General features: G+C 35.7%; 1 protein-coding gene across 3 annotated transcripts; it reads left to right on the forward strand.

Annotated features, from left to right (window-relative positions):
* The first annotated feature begins 1,090 nt into the window (after positions 1-1,090).
* LOC127617689 (tetraspanin-14-like) lies at positions 1,091-12,634 on the forward strand. 3 transcript variants are annotated; one of them, XM_052089736.1, is made up of 9 exons: positions 1,096-1,300; positions 2,152-2,238; positions 3,111-3,161; positions 3,447-3,593; positions 5,331-5,501; positions 8,882-9,007; positions 9,123-9,176; positions 9,776-9,889; positions 10,171-12,634. In XM_052089736.1, exons 2-9 carry the CDS (start codon positions 2,158-2,160, stop codon positions 10,237-10,239), a joined length of 813 nt encoding a protein of 270 aa, XP_051945696.1. In that variant the 5' UTR covers positions 1,096-1,300; positions 2,152-2,157; the 3' UTR covers positions 10,240-12,634. The 3 variants fall into 3 exon arrangements, with proteins under 3 accessions (XP_051945697.1, XP_051945696.1, XP_051945695.1); XM_052089737.1 differs by lacking the exon at positions 5,331-5,501 and having other exon boundaries at positions 1,091-1,300; XM_052089735.1 differs by lacking the exon at positions 1,096-1,300 and having other exon boundaries at positions 2,143-2,238.
* The last annotated feature ends 723 nt before the right edge of the window (positions 12,635-13,357 follow it).

Below are 13,357 nucleotides of genomic sequence, written 5' to 3' on the forward strand. Positions count from 1 at the left end.
GCAACACTGTTGAACCCTATTATCCAATAAGCAGTCTTCATATTTATATACACACAGAATTGTTAAAAAGCTTTGAACTTCAATTTGATCTTGTAACAGTTTATGTAAAAATCTTGTTTGGTCATGTAAATGTCAGCTGTAATAAATTAGATTACCATTAAAACACGATACGAAATAAAAGTAGATTTGATAAATAGTAGCCTACATTTGTCCTGTGTAGATAACAATATATAGGAACTGTATCTAAAATAAATGAGGGGTGATAAATAAATACTAATACAACAGGCAGGAAAAATAGACATATTCATTTTAATAACCTATATATATTTTTTTATGTGTTGACACTTGACACCAGGCGACGCATCCTGAAAACTGCAACCGTTAGATCGGTTTCATGCTGAAGAGACGGTAATGTCAAATCATACGTAAATGTCAACATCATAATGTATGTTGAAATGAGTGATGCCTGTCACGCACAACATGAGCTCAATGATAACGTCAATCTGCTTTTTTATCCCATCCGTTACGACTGATCGGAGGCTTCCGTAAATATTTAGTTTATACGTAGGGCAACGTTCTATGAAAGTTTAACGTTGCAATTCTCAAATATTTAATAGTGTGTAATTGTGACATAGTGCACATTTACGCCACAGCTAGGCTAAGTTTTAACTTCCGTGGCTCCTGATGACTCGAGAGGTGAACTAATAATTTATGTTTCCTGTGTGAGCAATGCATGCGTACAGCTGTCACATGAACATAAGAACGAACGACCTATATAGTTCAAATGTGAACTAACAATTTCTGTTTCCTGTACGCGCTGTGCGGTTTTCACGTAACAAACGCACCGAAGTTGCGCAATGTGCATGCTCGGCCAACTAAAAAGGAACGAATCACTCTCTGAGACTACTCGTTTGTATCACATAAAAGATTCAACAACCCATCATATAATGAGGGGTGGAGGTAGCCTGCAGAAAAAAACTGCCTAAATATGTATTTTGACATATCAAATTATTTCGTTATCTATTTCTGCCTGGCTTTAGTTCCAAATGAAATATTTAAATGTCTAATAAGTTAACCAGAAATCAGAACCGTTCACTTTAAAGTGAACTTTCCAAAAGCAGATTTCATGTTTAGTAAGTATTCATTTCTTGCATATGATGAATGGAGAGAGTTCCGGGCGTGTCTTTATCACTCACAGTCTCACACAATGTCCTGCATTCATTCATGTGTGTGTGCTGGGCGGAAGAGTGGAGGTTTCTCAAACTAAAAGCAGCAGGAGTTGTGTGACATAAAGAAAGAGGTGAGCATTGAATTGTTTATATAGTGTATTACTGCGTAACGATTCACATTTCATAAGACGGACAAAACCGAAGGTTGACAGAATCGTTAATGGAACGCACTTGTAAGTGTTTTCGTCGCGTTCCGAACGCGAACAGATTCCGTGCGCTCGCGCACTCTCCTCTCAGCACGTAAATAACTTAAACAGCGGGTTTATTTTCAACTAGTTCATTGCGGAGTGGAAACATTTAATAAAAATGATTTTTTGAAGGTTTTATAAATAGAGATTATGTTTAAACAAGTCGTGAAGCGAAAAATAAATAGTTGGCTAGGAAGGTATACCGAGTTATCTAGCTGCTAGCTTTGCTGTTGCGTTTACCTCATAGAAATATTTGATAATATATTATATGCAGTTGTCTGGAAAATTCGCAGATATTCCCTGCATTAACATTTTAATGTTCACATTCGTGACTATAGTTTGATTTGTTGCATTAGCAACTGCTTTTAAGAAGTGAGCTGGCAACTTGCTAACCACTAGCCACTTAGCTAACTCGTTAAAGTAAGAATTGGTAGTGAAAACGCGTGTGAGCCATCTTGTCTGTGTAATCACTGTTACATAGAATGAACACTGAGTTCTTACTGTAAATTCCCAAGTTGCAGCCACATGTGTTGTTGTCCATATATGAACTGAAACATCCCCTTTCATTAAGATAAGTAAATTGTGCAATGAATTGTGTAATTGTCCATTGTTTAGAATGTGTTGCAATTATGTTGATTTTAGCATTATTATTTTTTAAACAAAAACAATATAACTGATATCTCCAGGTTTTTTTTTAGTTATGAGCTAAGCATTTTCTCCTCCCAATGTCACAGTCGAAGATGCACTATTACAGATATGAAAATGCAGAGGTCAGCTGTTGCTACAAATACCTCATGTTCAGCTACAACATTATCTTCTGGGTAAGTTGATATTTTGCTCATCGGCACACATAAGTGCTCACAAACTGGCCTCTTTTGTCTTCTGTTAATCATGATTAACTGACCACCCTTCTAGGTTTTCTGTCACTCCTGCTCCGATAACATCATTTTCAGGCCTGTCCCACATTCATGATTACTTTCATGTTTATCTGTTTCAAACTTAGTTGCACAGTGAGTTAGCACCCACAGATTAACCTTCATCAAGATAAAGTCAGACCACTAGGGATGTCAGGTTTCCAGATTTACGTCAACAGGAAATATGCCAGTATTTGTGTAATAAGGAATATGTCTGCATAGCGTGACCTCAGTGGGGAAACATGGGAGGAGTTTGAGGGTTCTGAGTTGACTGCTCTTAACCCCTGTTTTCCTGTTTTCAATATTTTAACATGAGAAATGGATGTTTCTAATACTGTATAGTGTGTGGTTCTTAATATTTAATGTCATGGTTTAGATATGAATTGAATGGGGAACTGTTCCATTTTTTTATGAGGCCTGTGAGCATGTTTTTTTGTAATGCCGCACACAAAATCCTACTGCTGAAACGGGCGTCCTGACAAATCATACCTGTCTCTGACAGCTCTATTAGGCTCTGTATAGGGCAAAAAGAGTCAGGGTCCTACACTTTTTTTTTAGCCAATAAGAAATGCTCTATGTCAATCTTTTTTTTTGAACATGTTTGAAATAAGAAACACCTCTGTGTGTCATAGATTTAGTCACATCTTAGACTTATGTAGTCATATATAATGCTCTGTTATAACAGCCCACTCACTAGTTGAAGTTTTGTTCTAAACATGAATAATATGATGCAACATTACTTTCAGTAATATGCCTCATTAACCTTTTGTGCACCTCAGCTGGCCGGAACAGCATTCATCGCAATTGGCTTCTGGGCCTGGAGTGAAAAGGTGAGTAGAAATCTGTGTAAAGGCATTTACTAAAACACATGGGAAAGAGAGAGCGGACTAGACCTGTATTAGTAGAAATATTATTTGTATTTTTTTACCTTGCAAATGTTCCTATAATCATCTCTCATATACACATTTTCTACCTAGTTATTTTTAGTAGGCACTATTCACATACCAAGCAGGCTTTCTAAAAACCTTTGTGATTTTATATTGGTGAGTGCAAAGGTGTTTGAGGGGCTTTGAGAATAACAACTAGTGCTAATGGGTGCTTTGATTTTTCCACAGGGTGTACTATCAGATCTGACACAAGTAACACGTCTACATGGTTTTGACCCTGTTTGGGGCGTGCTTGTGGTGGGCACTGTCACATTTATTTTAGGCTTTGCAGGATGTGTTGGAGCACTCAGGGAAAACATCTGCCTGCTGAAGTTTGTGAGTACCCATCCTTCCTCTGTGATACTGAGAGGCCATCTTATTGTTTTCTTTTATACTAAGTTATACAAAACACCGTTATTCCTCATTGCAACAGTATGTGGAAGTTTATTCAGATTATGGTCGCTGTGCTTTGATGACATGCTTTTTGTCCAAGTTTCTGAAACTGGAGCTAAAATAGTTACAAACTTGCATTTTCTTCATGGTTCGGTTGGCTTTCACAAGGTTATATTTTAAAATGAACCAAAACTGTTACATTTCCGTTGTGTCATTAGTTGCTTTCGCAATTATTTCTGCATTGAAAAGTACGTTTTCATGGTCACGGAGCTCACTCTCCCTCTCGCCAGCATACTTGCACACACTAGGGTTCTGTGGTTTACCGTTACTAACCAAGTATCGCGATAGCAAACAATTTAAACGGTACGTTATCATCTTGTTGCTAATTTCAGTACCGTCTTACAGTACGTTGTCTTTAGCAGAATAATATGAGATGTGACAATTTTGAGATGAAATCAATGACAATTTGTAAACAAAATAAAAAAAACAGGTGTGTTTTTAACAGCAGAAGGATGTAATTGAATTAAATATTATACTGTCACATACGCTGAACGCTACAGAATGTACAAGAGGTTCCACTCTGCTCTGTCGTCTTCATGCTCACACACTCACACAAATGCAACACAAACTACTGGTGCTTAATTTTCATGCAGTATGTTTAGAGTATAAATGGCTGTTAACACTTAAATGAACTCCTCCGGTGCAGCTCAGAGATTTCAGCTCGAGAGTCATAACAGGATTATCCCAGCATTAATGGTAAGCTTGATATAACTTGCCTGTCAAAAACAGGAAGAACTCAAAGGTCTGTCAAAATAAAAGTCCCACTAACATGAAAGCTCTTCAACTGGATAATTGAAATTGAAGACAGAAAAATATAACTACTGTATAAAAATTTTATATTCAAAAAGTAGCAATAATACTCCTATTAACAATGATATAATATGTTTTAATATTATTTTTATTATCTGTAAGCAATATCACAAATGCAATTGTTTTATCAGCATGTTGTGATTCAACCATAACAGCCTTGTGCCATAGGTAATCAGAATTTTTTTTTCATTAATATTTTGAAGCTCTGTTGTGCAGAATTTTTTTATTTTTTTTTGTCTTGTCAGTTCTTCAGTAAAAGAAGCTCATTGGTCTCTTGAAGAGAAGAACCTGCCTTGGCAATTGAATGATCTTTTCAAGCAAACCGGATGTGTGTTTTCAGTTTTTGAAGCCATTTAGTCATCAGCAAGTCCTGGTGTTCAAGGGATTAACGACCTCACTCTGACAGATGCTAATGCACGCTTCATCTCCCTACACCTGGCCGGCAATTATGTTAATGTAGCTCACACCTTAAATCACTGGAAAAATCGGCTAGAGTGCCACAAGATTTTGGGATGAGAACAATATGGCATAATCTGAACAACACGACTAACTCGCCAAGAAACCAACTTGCCAAGAAACTGTCACATCGCTAAATGGTGGACAGTGTTTTCAAACATTTGTAGCAGATTTTGAATTACAATAATGTCACTTAAACAGACTCTAATTTAGGACAAGCTTTATCTGTCCCTGCCTTCTCCACAATGAAAAAGTGATTGTGAAATTAGTACCCAGATCTACTTACAAAATTAACAATTTATGTTAACAATGTCAAATGCAGTTATTTTATCTATCTCCTTGTTTGTCTTGCAGTTCTCTGGAGTCATAGGGTTAATCTTCTTCCTCGAGCTGACTGCTGCAGTGCTGGCATTTGTGTTCCAGGGGCAAGTTAGGGGATGGATAAATGATTTCTTCTTAGCCAATGTGAAGGCTTACAGGGAAGACATTGATCTACAGAACCTGATTGACTCCATTCAGAGACTAGTAAGTTAGAGAGAGTTTTTAAGCATACTGTATACCAGTGGTAACCAAATAGCAGACTGCGATCCACATCCAGACCTCGGCTTGTTTCCATCCGAACCGTGAGACATTTGCTGCCACATCTCACTGTTTCTATACTTCAAGTGATCAGCACCACAAAACATCGGAGCTGTGTGCAACGCAAGCGCTCGGCGAAGATAGCACAGGTCTTTTAGCGCTGTAAACTCAAATACTTCTCTCTTTTACAGAACATGCTTCACGTATAAATTTTCGTACCTTTAAACTGTAGCATTTATTTTCCCTTCTAAAATTATCGGCATGATTCGAGCCTTTCCCAAACAGATTATTTGTGTGAAAATCAAAGATAATCGCTCTCATAAATGGCAAGGAAAAACAACCAAAATGTGATTTTACTAGTAGCATAGTGGAGTTCTCATGAGAGCATTTTCATTATTTGATACTATGACCTTTTATATGCCTACTTAACTTAGCTAACAGTATTTTTAAGCTTCACTATTGTGCTGTGCATGGTTTGTGTTGGTAGATTTTAATTTAAAGGAAAATATAAAAATGGTCCATTTAGACTTAAAAATAAAAAATAAAAATTCTCAGGGGATACCCCTGAACCTCTAAACCCCAATATTTTGGCTTTGTCTCTGGATCCCCGATGTGTTAATCCTTGCCCAGTTTTAAAGTGACTCTTTTGACTTTGATGGGTTTTTTTTTCATCTTTTACTAGGGCTGCCCCAAGAAGGCATTAGTTTAAGCCAATTAGGTCAACTAGTCACATGTTTATGATATTGGATAAAGAATGTTAAAAGTATCATTCAGTTCACTTTATTTCCACAGAGAATTTTTTTTTGTGACCAACCGACCAATCAAAACTTAGTCGACCAAGACTTTTCTCATTGACTAACCTTTGGTCAACTATCAGGGGACAGCCCTATCATTTACAAAGTACTATTACTGCCAACTTGGAAATTTACAAAAAGGCCTATTATTTAAAAAAATTAGCACTCCTTACTTTCATAGCTATACTGACTACTCACACCATGTATGTTATTGTCCGGACCGTTGCTATGAAGGAAATTTAGAGACCGGACCTCTTGGAACTTTAATTGAATGCCCTTGCTGGATTCTAATCCTTCCTCAACCACTAAAATGTGTTATTGTAAATGATCACTCCACAATAGGGCTGCTCCAATACCAAAATTTAGGCTTCGGTACGATACCAGCCCTGGTACCTAGGTATTGATACTTAATCGATACTATAATCAACAAATAAAAAGCATCAGATTTTTGATGAAATTACACCGAAAATGACCAGTAAATGAACTGCACAAAGTCTGATACAAATTATGTGTTTTGTTAAAATGTTCTGGATTCATTGTGTAATGCTGTTTAACCAAATTGATACAAACAGTTTTAATCAAATACAAATATAATAATGATTTTTTCAAAAAAAAAAAATATTTTTGCTTCAAAGTATTAAAGAAAACATTAATGAAAAAAAATCTGATTACCTATGGCACAAGGCTGCTTGCATTTGTGAAATTGCATACAGATAATAATTATATTATTAATAATAATAATAATTCAACCATTTAATATTGTATAATTTTTATTATGAGTATTAATGCTACTTTTTGAATATCATTTTTGTTTATACAGTAATTACATTTTTTAAACTTTAATTTTGACAGACTTGAGTCTTTCTTGTTTTGTTTTTTAATTTTTCCCCTTTCCTCCCCAATTTGGAATGCCCAATTCTCAATGCACTAAGTCCTCGTGGTGGCATAGTGACTAGTGAGGTGGAGGACAAATCTCAGTTGCGTCTGAGACCATCTATCCTTGCATCTTATCATGTGGCTTGTGCGCGTTACAGCAGAGACATGGCTTGTGTGGCGGCTTCACTCTATTCTCCGCAGCATCAACGGATAACTCGCCACGCGACTCACCGAGAGCGAGAACCACATTATAGCGACCATGAGGAGGTTACCCCATGTGACTCTACCCTCCCTTGCAACTGGGCCAATTAGGTTGCTTAGGATACCGATACCACTTTTTCTCTTCCGATTCCGATATCATAATCTCCGTATCGGCCGATACCGATCCCAATCCGATACCATTGTTGTTGTTTTTTGCTTAATCAATTTAGAATATCTTTACATTATTGTGTGGAACTACTTGGGTGTGAGAAACACAAACACAAACCTCTAACTACACATTATTTCAATATAAATGTATAGATCATTAAGAAACACTTTATTATTAACTAGTATACTGGATAATGTAGCATGATTGTTTTTTTTGTTTCAAATTGCATCTGGGCGTTAAAGGATTCAGATCAGTTTTTTGTTCAATTTAGTTGTAAGAACTCTCTAGGAAGTCCTGCAAGTATGTCTGTTTGTAGCCAAGTTCACAGTAGTTTAATTGGCTTCTTATTCAAATTCTGTTAAAAAAAAAATGTGCCATTCTCAATTAATTATTTTAATGGTGTTTTAATGGCTCTTTTGTCATTTTTTGAGCTTAACAGTAACAAACAGGACTGACACACAGTTCCGGATTTGGAGCTGGCTCTTCGGACCGATACCTGATCTGTCTAAAAGCTTCAGTATTGGAGCCGATACCGATCCAGGTATCAGATCAGTGCATACCTAGTAGTCAGCGTCTTTACTCGCTGAGCTACCCAGGATCCTGAGTTCTTCCTGTTTTTGATGGGTTAGTTATATGAAGCTTCCCATTTGTGCTGGGATAATCCCATTGCGACTCGTGAGCTGAAACGAGTGTGTGTTAACAGCCGTTTATACTCTAAACACACTGCATGAAAATTAAGCACCAGTAGTGTGTGCTGCGTTTGTGTGAGTGTGTTAGCATGCGTTTGAAGAAGATGACAGCGCAGAGTGGCACCTCTTGTTCATTCTGTAGCATGCAGCATATGTGACCGTATAATATTTATTTCAATTACATCCTTCTGCTGTTAAATGATCACACCTGGCCATATCCAGTGGTTTATTTATTTTCAATTTGTCATTGATTTCATCTCAAATTTGTCACATCTCATATAATTTTGCTAATGACAGCATACTGCAATATGGTACCGAAATGAGCAACAAGATGATATCGTACCATAAAATTAATTTTGGTATTGCGATACTTCATTAGTAACGGTAAACCACGTAACCCTACTCCACATGCCAACCGCCAAATACATATGCACAATTTTGACTCATTGTGCTACTCCACATCTGCTACAATATTCTTTTGTTTACCAACATTATTGACTTTGTTTTTTTAGTTATTTGTTCCTCAGACATTAAGACCTAGAGCTTCTTTAACAAAGGCTAAATTTGTCCTAAACATAAATGTTGTTTTGTTCACAGAATCATTGCTGTGGAGCTAAAGACCCCAACGATTGGGATCTGAATGTGTATTTTAACTGCTCAATGAGTAAATACAGCAGAGAGAAATGCGGAGTGCCTTTTTCATGCTGCCTCAATGACCCTGCTGTAGGTTTCTCTCCTCTCCACAGAATGCTTTTACTGTTATACAACATACATTTTCATATTTGATAAGATTCAAATAGTGATTTATTTTTCATGGACCTATGGTCTTTCGTCACAGGATACAGTGGTGAACACGCAGTGCGGATATGATGTAAGATCATCTGGCACACTGGTGAGTGCACATTCAACTTCTGCAGACAGACAGAATGTTCTTTGCCATTATTGACAAAAGTTCTGCTTTAGTACACATTTAGATGAAATATAAAAGATGTGGACTGAGTTCCTTCTACAGAAAGTGGGATAAATGAAAAGATTTGTCAGTTTCTGTGTATTATCGAAAAATGTGGGGAAAAAGTTGCTGAAATTAAAGCCAAGTTTTCAAGTTTATTAGTGTCAGTTTGCTAGTCTTTCAGCAGAAGAGAAAGTGGTAAAGGAGACATTAATAATCTTTGTTGTTCTGATGGCAGCTCCAATCTGTAATTTTGAAAAGCCCATTTTCACAAATAGAGTATGTGTATAGTTATTATTTTCTTCTGCTCTCCAATTGTAATCATTCTCTTTTTGCACTCTGTTCTCCCAATTGTAATTTCCCTACTGCCAATATGTACACAAACTGAAATAACTTGTTTATGATGTAGTTTTCACTGCAGACTTACTGCTGTGTAGTTCACTTCAATATATGGCTGTGTTAATTGTATAAGTATTTTACTCTCATTAAGTGCTTACTTAGTACATGAATAAACACAAACTGTTTTTATTTTGTATATACAGTCCCAGTGGAGCAGCACCATTTATGTCAAAGGATGCATTACAGCTTTAGAGGACTGGCTTCCACGGAATCTCTACATTGTGGCTGGAGTCTTCATAGTCATATCACTGTTACAGGTATTGGAAGTGCTTGAACTGTCGGAGTGAAATATATACTGCATGTAAAATGTATTTTACAGCTACCCTTACCCTGAACACTCTTATTTCCACACAACGACCAAAAGCCACAAAACTTTTAGTATTGAAAATTCTATAATAATTAATAGAAAGTTGTGAACATCTTACATCAACAAACATCCCAAAGACAGTACTCTAATGCATGCCTTGAGTTTGTCTTTAAAACTCTGGTTTTAAAGTAAATCTGAAGCTAATGTTGTGTCTTGTCATTCTGCTATTAGATGGTGGGAATCTTCTTTGCAAGGACATTGATTGGAGACATTGCAAAGGTCAAATTTAATAATTACTGAGCTCTTATATCTGTGGAAGCAACTGGAGAGCACTATATGGAAAAAGAACCGGACCCTGTTTTATGACTCTGCCTCTTTTTTTTCTTTCTTCTGCATTTACTTTGTGGTGGCCAAGCACATGTGTGGAGAAAGGGACTCCATTCACTGGACCCCCTCTTTATCATTTCTTAAGACCATTTATTGAATATGGAACCATCTTGCTAATTTGGATACCGTCACAGGTGTGCATTTGCTCTTCTACAAGTGTTTCTTGGATAATTTAGCTCCAGGTCTGTTTTATTTATTTTTATTTGTTATTATTGACCCACTATTAAGCAAACATTTGTATCTTTTAAAACCACTAATAACCAAGCATTATGGACATAATGGGATCTTATATCAACAGACCATAACCTGTAATCTAACCTAAAATGTAATTATAATCTGGAACAAAAGTTGGCCAACCAAGCTTTAATTACTGAAACATATCAGTATGGTCCTCTTGCACACAATGCTAAACATAGTGTCATGACTTTTCTATTGTCAACAGAATTGAGAATTAGTACAAAAGCACTATAAGAAGCATGTTTAAATGTACATTTATATCAAAAAATTTTCTCTGACAAAAAAAAAAGCAACATTTTTTGGCAAAGGATAGTGCTGATTAACTGGCCTCCAATTGTGAAAAGTTTAATGAAGGGGTTGAATTATAAAAAATTATAAAAAAAGTTTTCAAACTATAGTAAATCATTTTTTTCTTAATATCATAATTCAGGTGGTTAGACATAATTCATTTGTATACAGTCAAAGGTTCTGCTTTGTGTAAACTGGAAAAAATGCAGAAAGAATAAATATGTCAATAACTGACCAGAAGTCGCAGGCAAACACAAAATGTCCGTGAGAATCCAGTTGGGTAGGTATCAGAGAAGATTAGGAGATATTAGAAGATTAGGGAGCCTATCTAATGTATCAGTCGATTTTCTGTTTGTGATTCTGTATTTGATCATGAGCAACTCATTTAAACTTGTTTTCAAGTGAAGCCTTTGAATGATGTGAGATCATTTTAACTGTGGAACCGTTTGAACATGTAGCTTTCTCTGTGATGAATTTGAACTCATTCATTTCATATAAGAGCGATGAGACCCTTACAAATCACTCAAGTTTGATGGTAGACACCATATGTTATTTTCTGAAGTACACATGCCATTGCCTTGAGATGCCAACTCTTACCTCATTGTCACTCTTAACACAGGTGACTTAATGCACAAAGAAGGTCGTGCCTTTTCGTCAATTGTAGAAATGTACATTGTTTCATGCGTTACCTAGATCGAGGGAAATCAATATTGTAACTATTAGGTTATTGTTCTGTCATCTTGGATCTTTTTATTATGAAATTGATATTAGGCAATGTATCAATCATTGCATATCAGGTAATACCTTCTGCATTCATTTGGAAAACTAACTGCCTTTAGAAAAATTCCTACTTGCAACACAACATTAATGCTGAAGTGTGTTATTTCTGTGTCACTCATGTTGCCAAATAGATTTTAATTCAGAGATTCCAAAAAGCTCCCCTTGTCTGTTCATTGGTTGTACAAAAAGATAGCTTTGTTTAGCTGGACAAGCCTCTCAAACAGAGAAAAGTTTTAATATTGGCACAGAGCCATAGTCTTAAACTTATATGAAAAATCTTCCTACAAATGACTTCTTTATAATTGACACTGCATATTAAGCTGGGAAATTACATTTTTTTACATAAAAATTACATCAGCAACAATATGTATTCTGATATAAATGTGACCACTTGCCTGTCTTTACCACTCTATAGACCAAAGACTCCTACTGTGAACACTTCTGGCTTTTCTTTTCACAATTCTATTATAGTATACTTGTGTAAAATGACCTCTACAAGAAAATTATGGGGGAATTTTTTTTTTAAATCTTCTAAATGCAAAGTGCACTATTTTGTCTTTTTTTTTTCTTTCTTTCTTTTTCCCCCAAAGTGTGTGTACATACCACTGTGTAGTGTTAAAGGTATAATTCACCCAAAGCATTTTCCAAACCCATATGACTATTTCTTCTATTGAACACAAAACGAGAAGTTAGAAAAATTGTTTTTGACATAGTCACCATTAACCACAAAATGGAAGTGAACAGTGACTGTGGTGGACATCTTCATGTTCCATGGAAGAAAGAAGGTCATATGGGTTTGAAAAATGATAAAAATGTTATTTGTGGGTGAACTGTCCCTTAAGACTTGATAGTGTTTTCACTAAAATGCAGTACAGTTTTCCTTGATCTTGCTGCAAGAGTCTCCTTTTTTCATGAAGGGACTTTTTTGTTGAATATTTGAGATGTTTGTAAATATTTTCATATTCCTTTTAATTTTTATATCCAATAAATAAATTTGATCTTAGTTATCACCGGCATTGATGTCTTTTAAAGGAAATAATCTGGTTCTGCTTTGGATGTATTATTATGCTGCAAATATTTGTTGTCAGACATTGTTTGTCAGGTCAAGATATAAAACATATTAATGTTTAAATATGTTATGTTTATAAATGTTTAATTATGCGAAACTGGTTTCCAAACAATTTTCGTAAATATGCATGGCATGCAAATAATGTTATTTTGCTTCAGAGATTGTATAAGGTATATAAAAATGAGGTTGGACTGTGTCCATTTTGTTTTATATGTTGCTTAAAAATTACATTAGTGTTTCTCCTAATTTTGCACAGCTCAATATACAGAGCATTGGGTGTTTTCTTTTGTTTGTTTTTGCTATAAAAATTGACCATACATTAACCGAATGTCTTCGAGGAAAATAAAATTGTTGTATTATATTATCAGCGTGTTCATAAAATACACAACAATACAGTTTTTGGGGTGTAGTTGAAGTATGGTAGAATTGACTGGAGCAATACAAAGTCTAAATAGCTTGGTAGGAAGTTAGGAACAATGTCTCCCAAGAGCTCTATTAGAAATCTCCCTGTTGTGTTAATCCCGGGTTGACAGGAGAGTAAGAAAAAAACAACTTGAACAATATAACAAAAAAAACAAAAATAGGCTTTTAAAATTCAAACATTGCTGTGTGTTATGACTTCTGAGCTCAACATTTGCAGAATAGAAGGGCACTTTT

This window comes from Xyrauchen texanus, chromosome 24 (genome assembly GCF_025860055.1).
Source record: "Xyrauchen texanus isolate HMW12.3.18 chromosome 24, RBS_HiC_50CHRs, whole genome shotgun sequence".
NCBI classification, from domain to species: Eukaryota; Metazoa; Chordata; class Actinopteri; order Cypriniformes; family Catostomidae; genus Xyrauchen; species Xyrauchen texanus.

Bases quoted from the DNA above. Each gene is read 5' to 3' on its own strand.
- LOC127617689 (XM_052089735.1), top strand. From the start codon at position 2,143: ATGTCACAGTCGAAGATGCACTATTACAGATATGAAAATGCAGAGGTC. The intron at 2,239-3,110 runs GTAAGTTGATAT...TGTGCACCTCAG, and splicing joins GCTACAACATTATCTTCTGG to CTGGCCGGAACAGCATTCAT. The intron at 9,008-9,122 runs GTAGGTTTCTCT...CTTTCGTCACAG, and splicing joins GCTGCCTCAATGACCCTGCT to GATACAGTGGTGAACACGCA.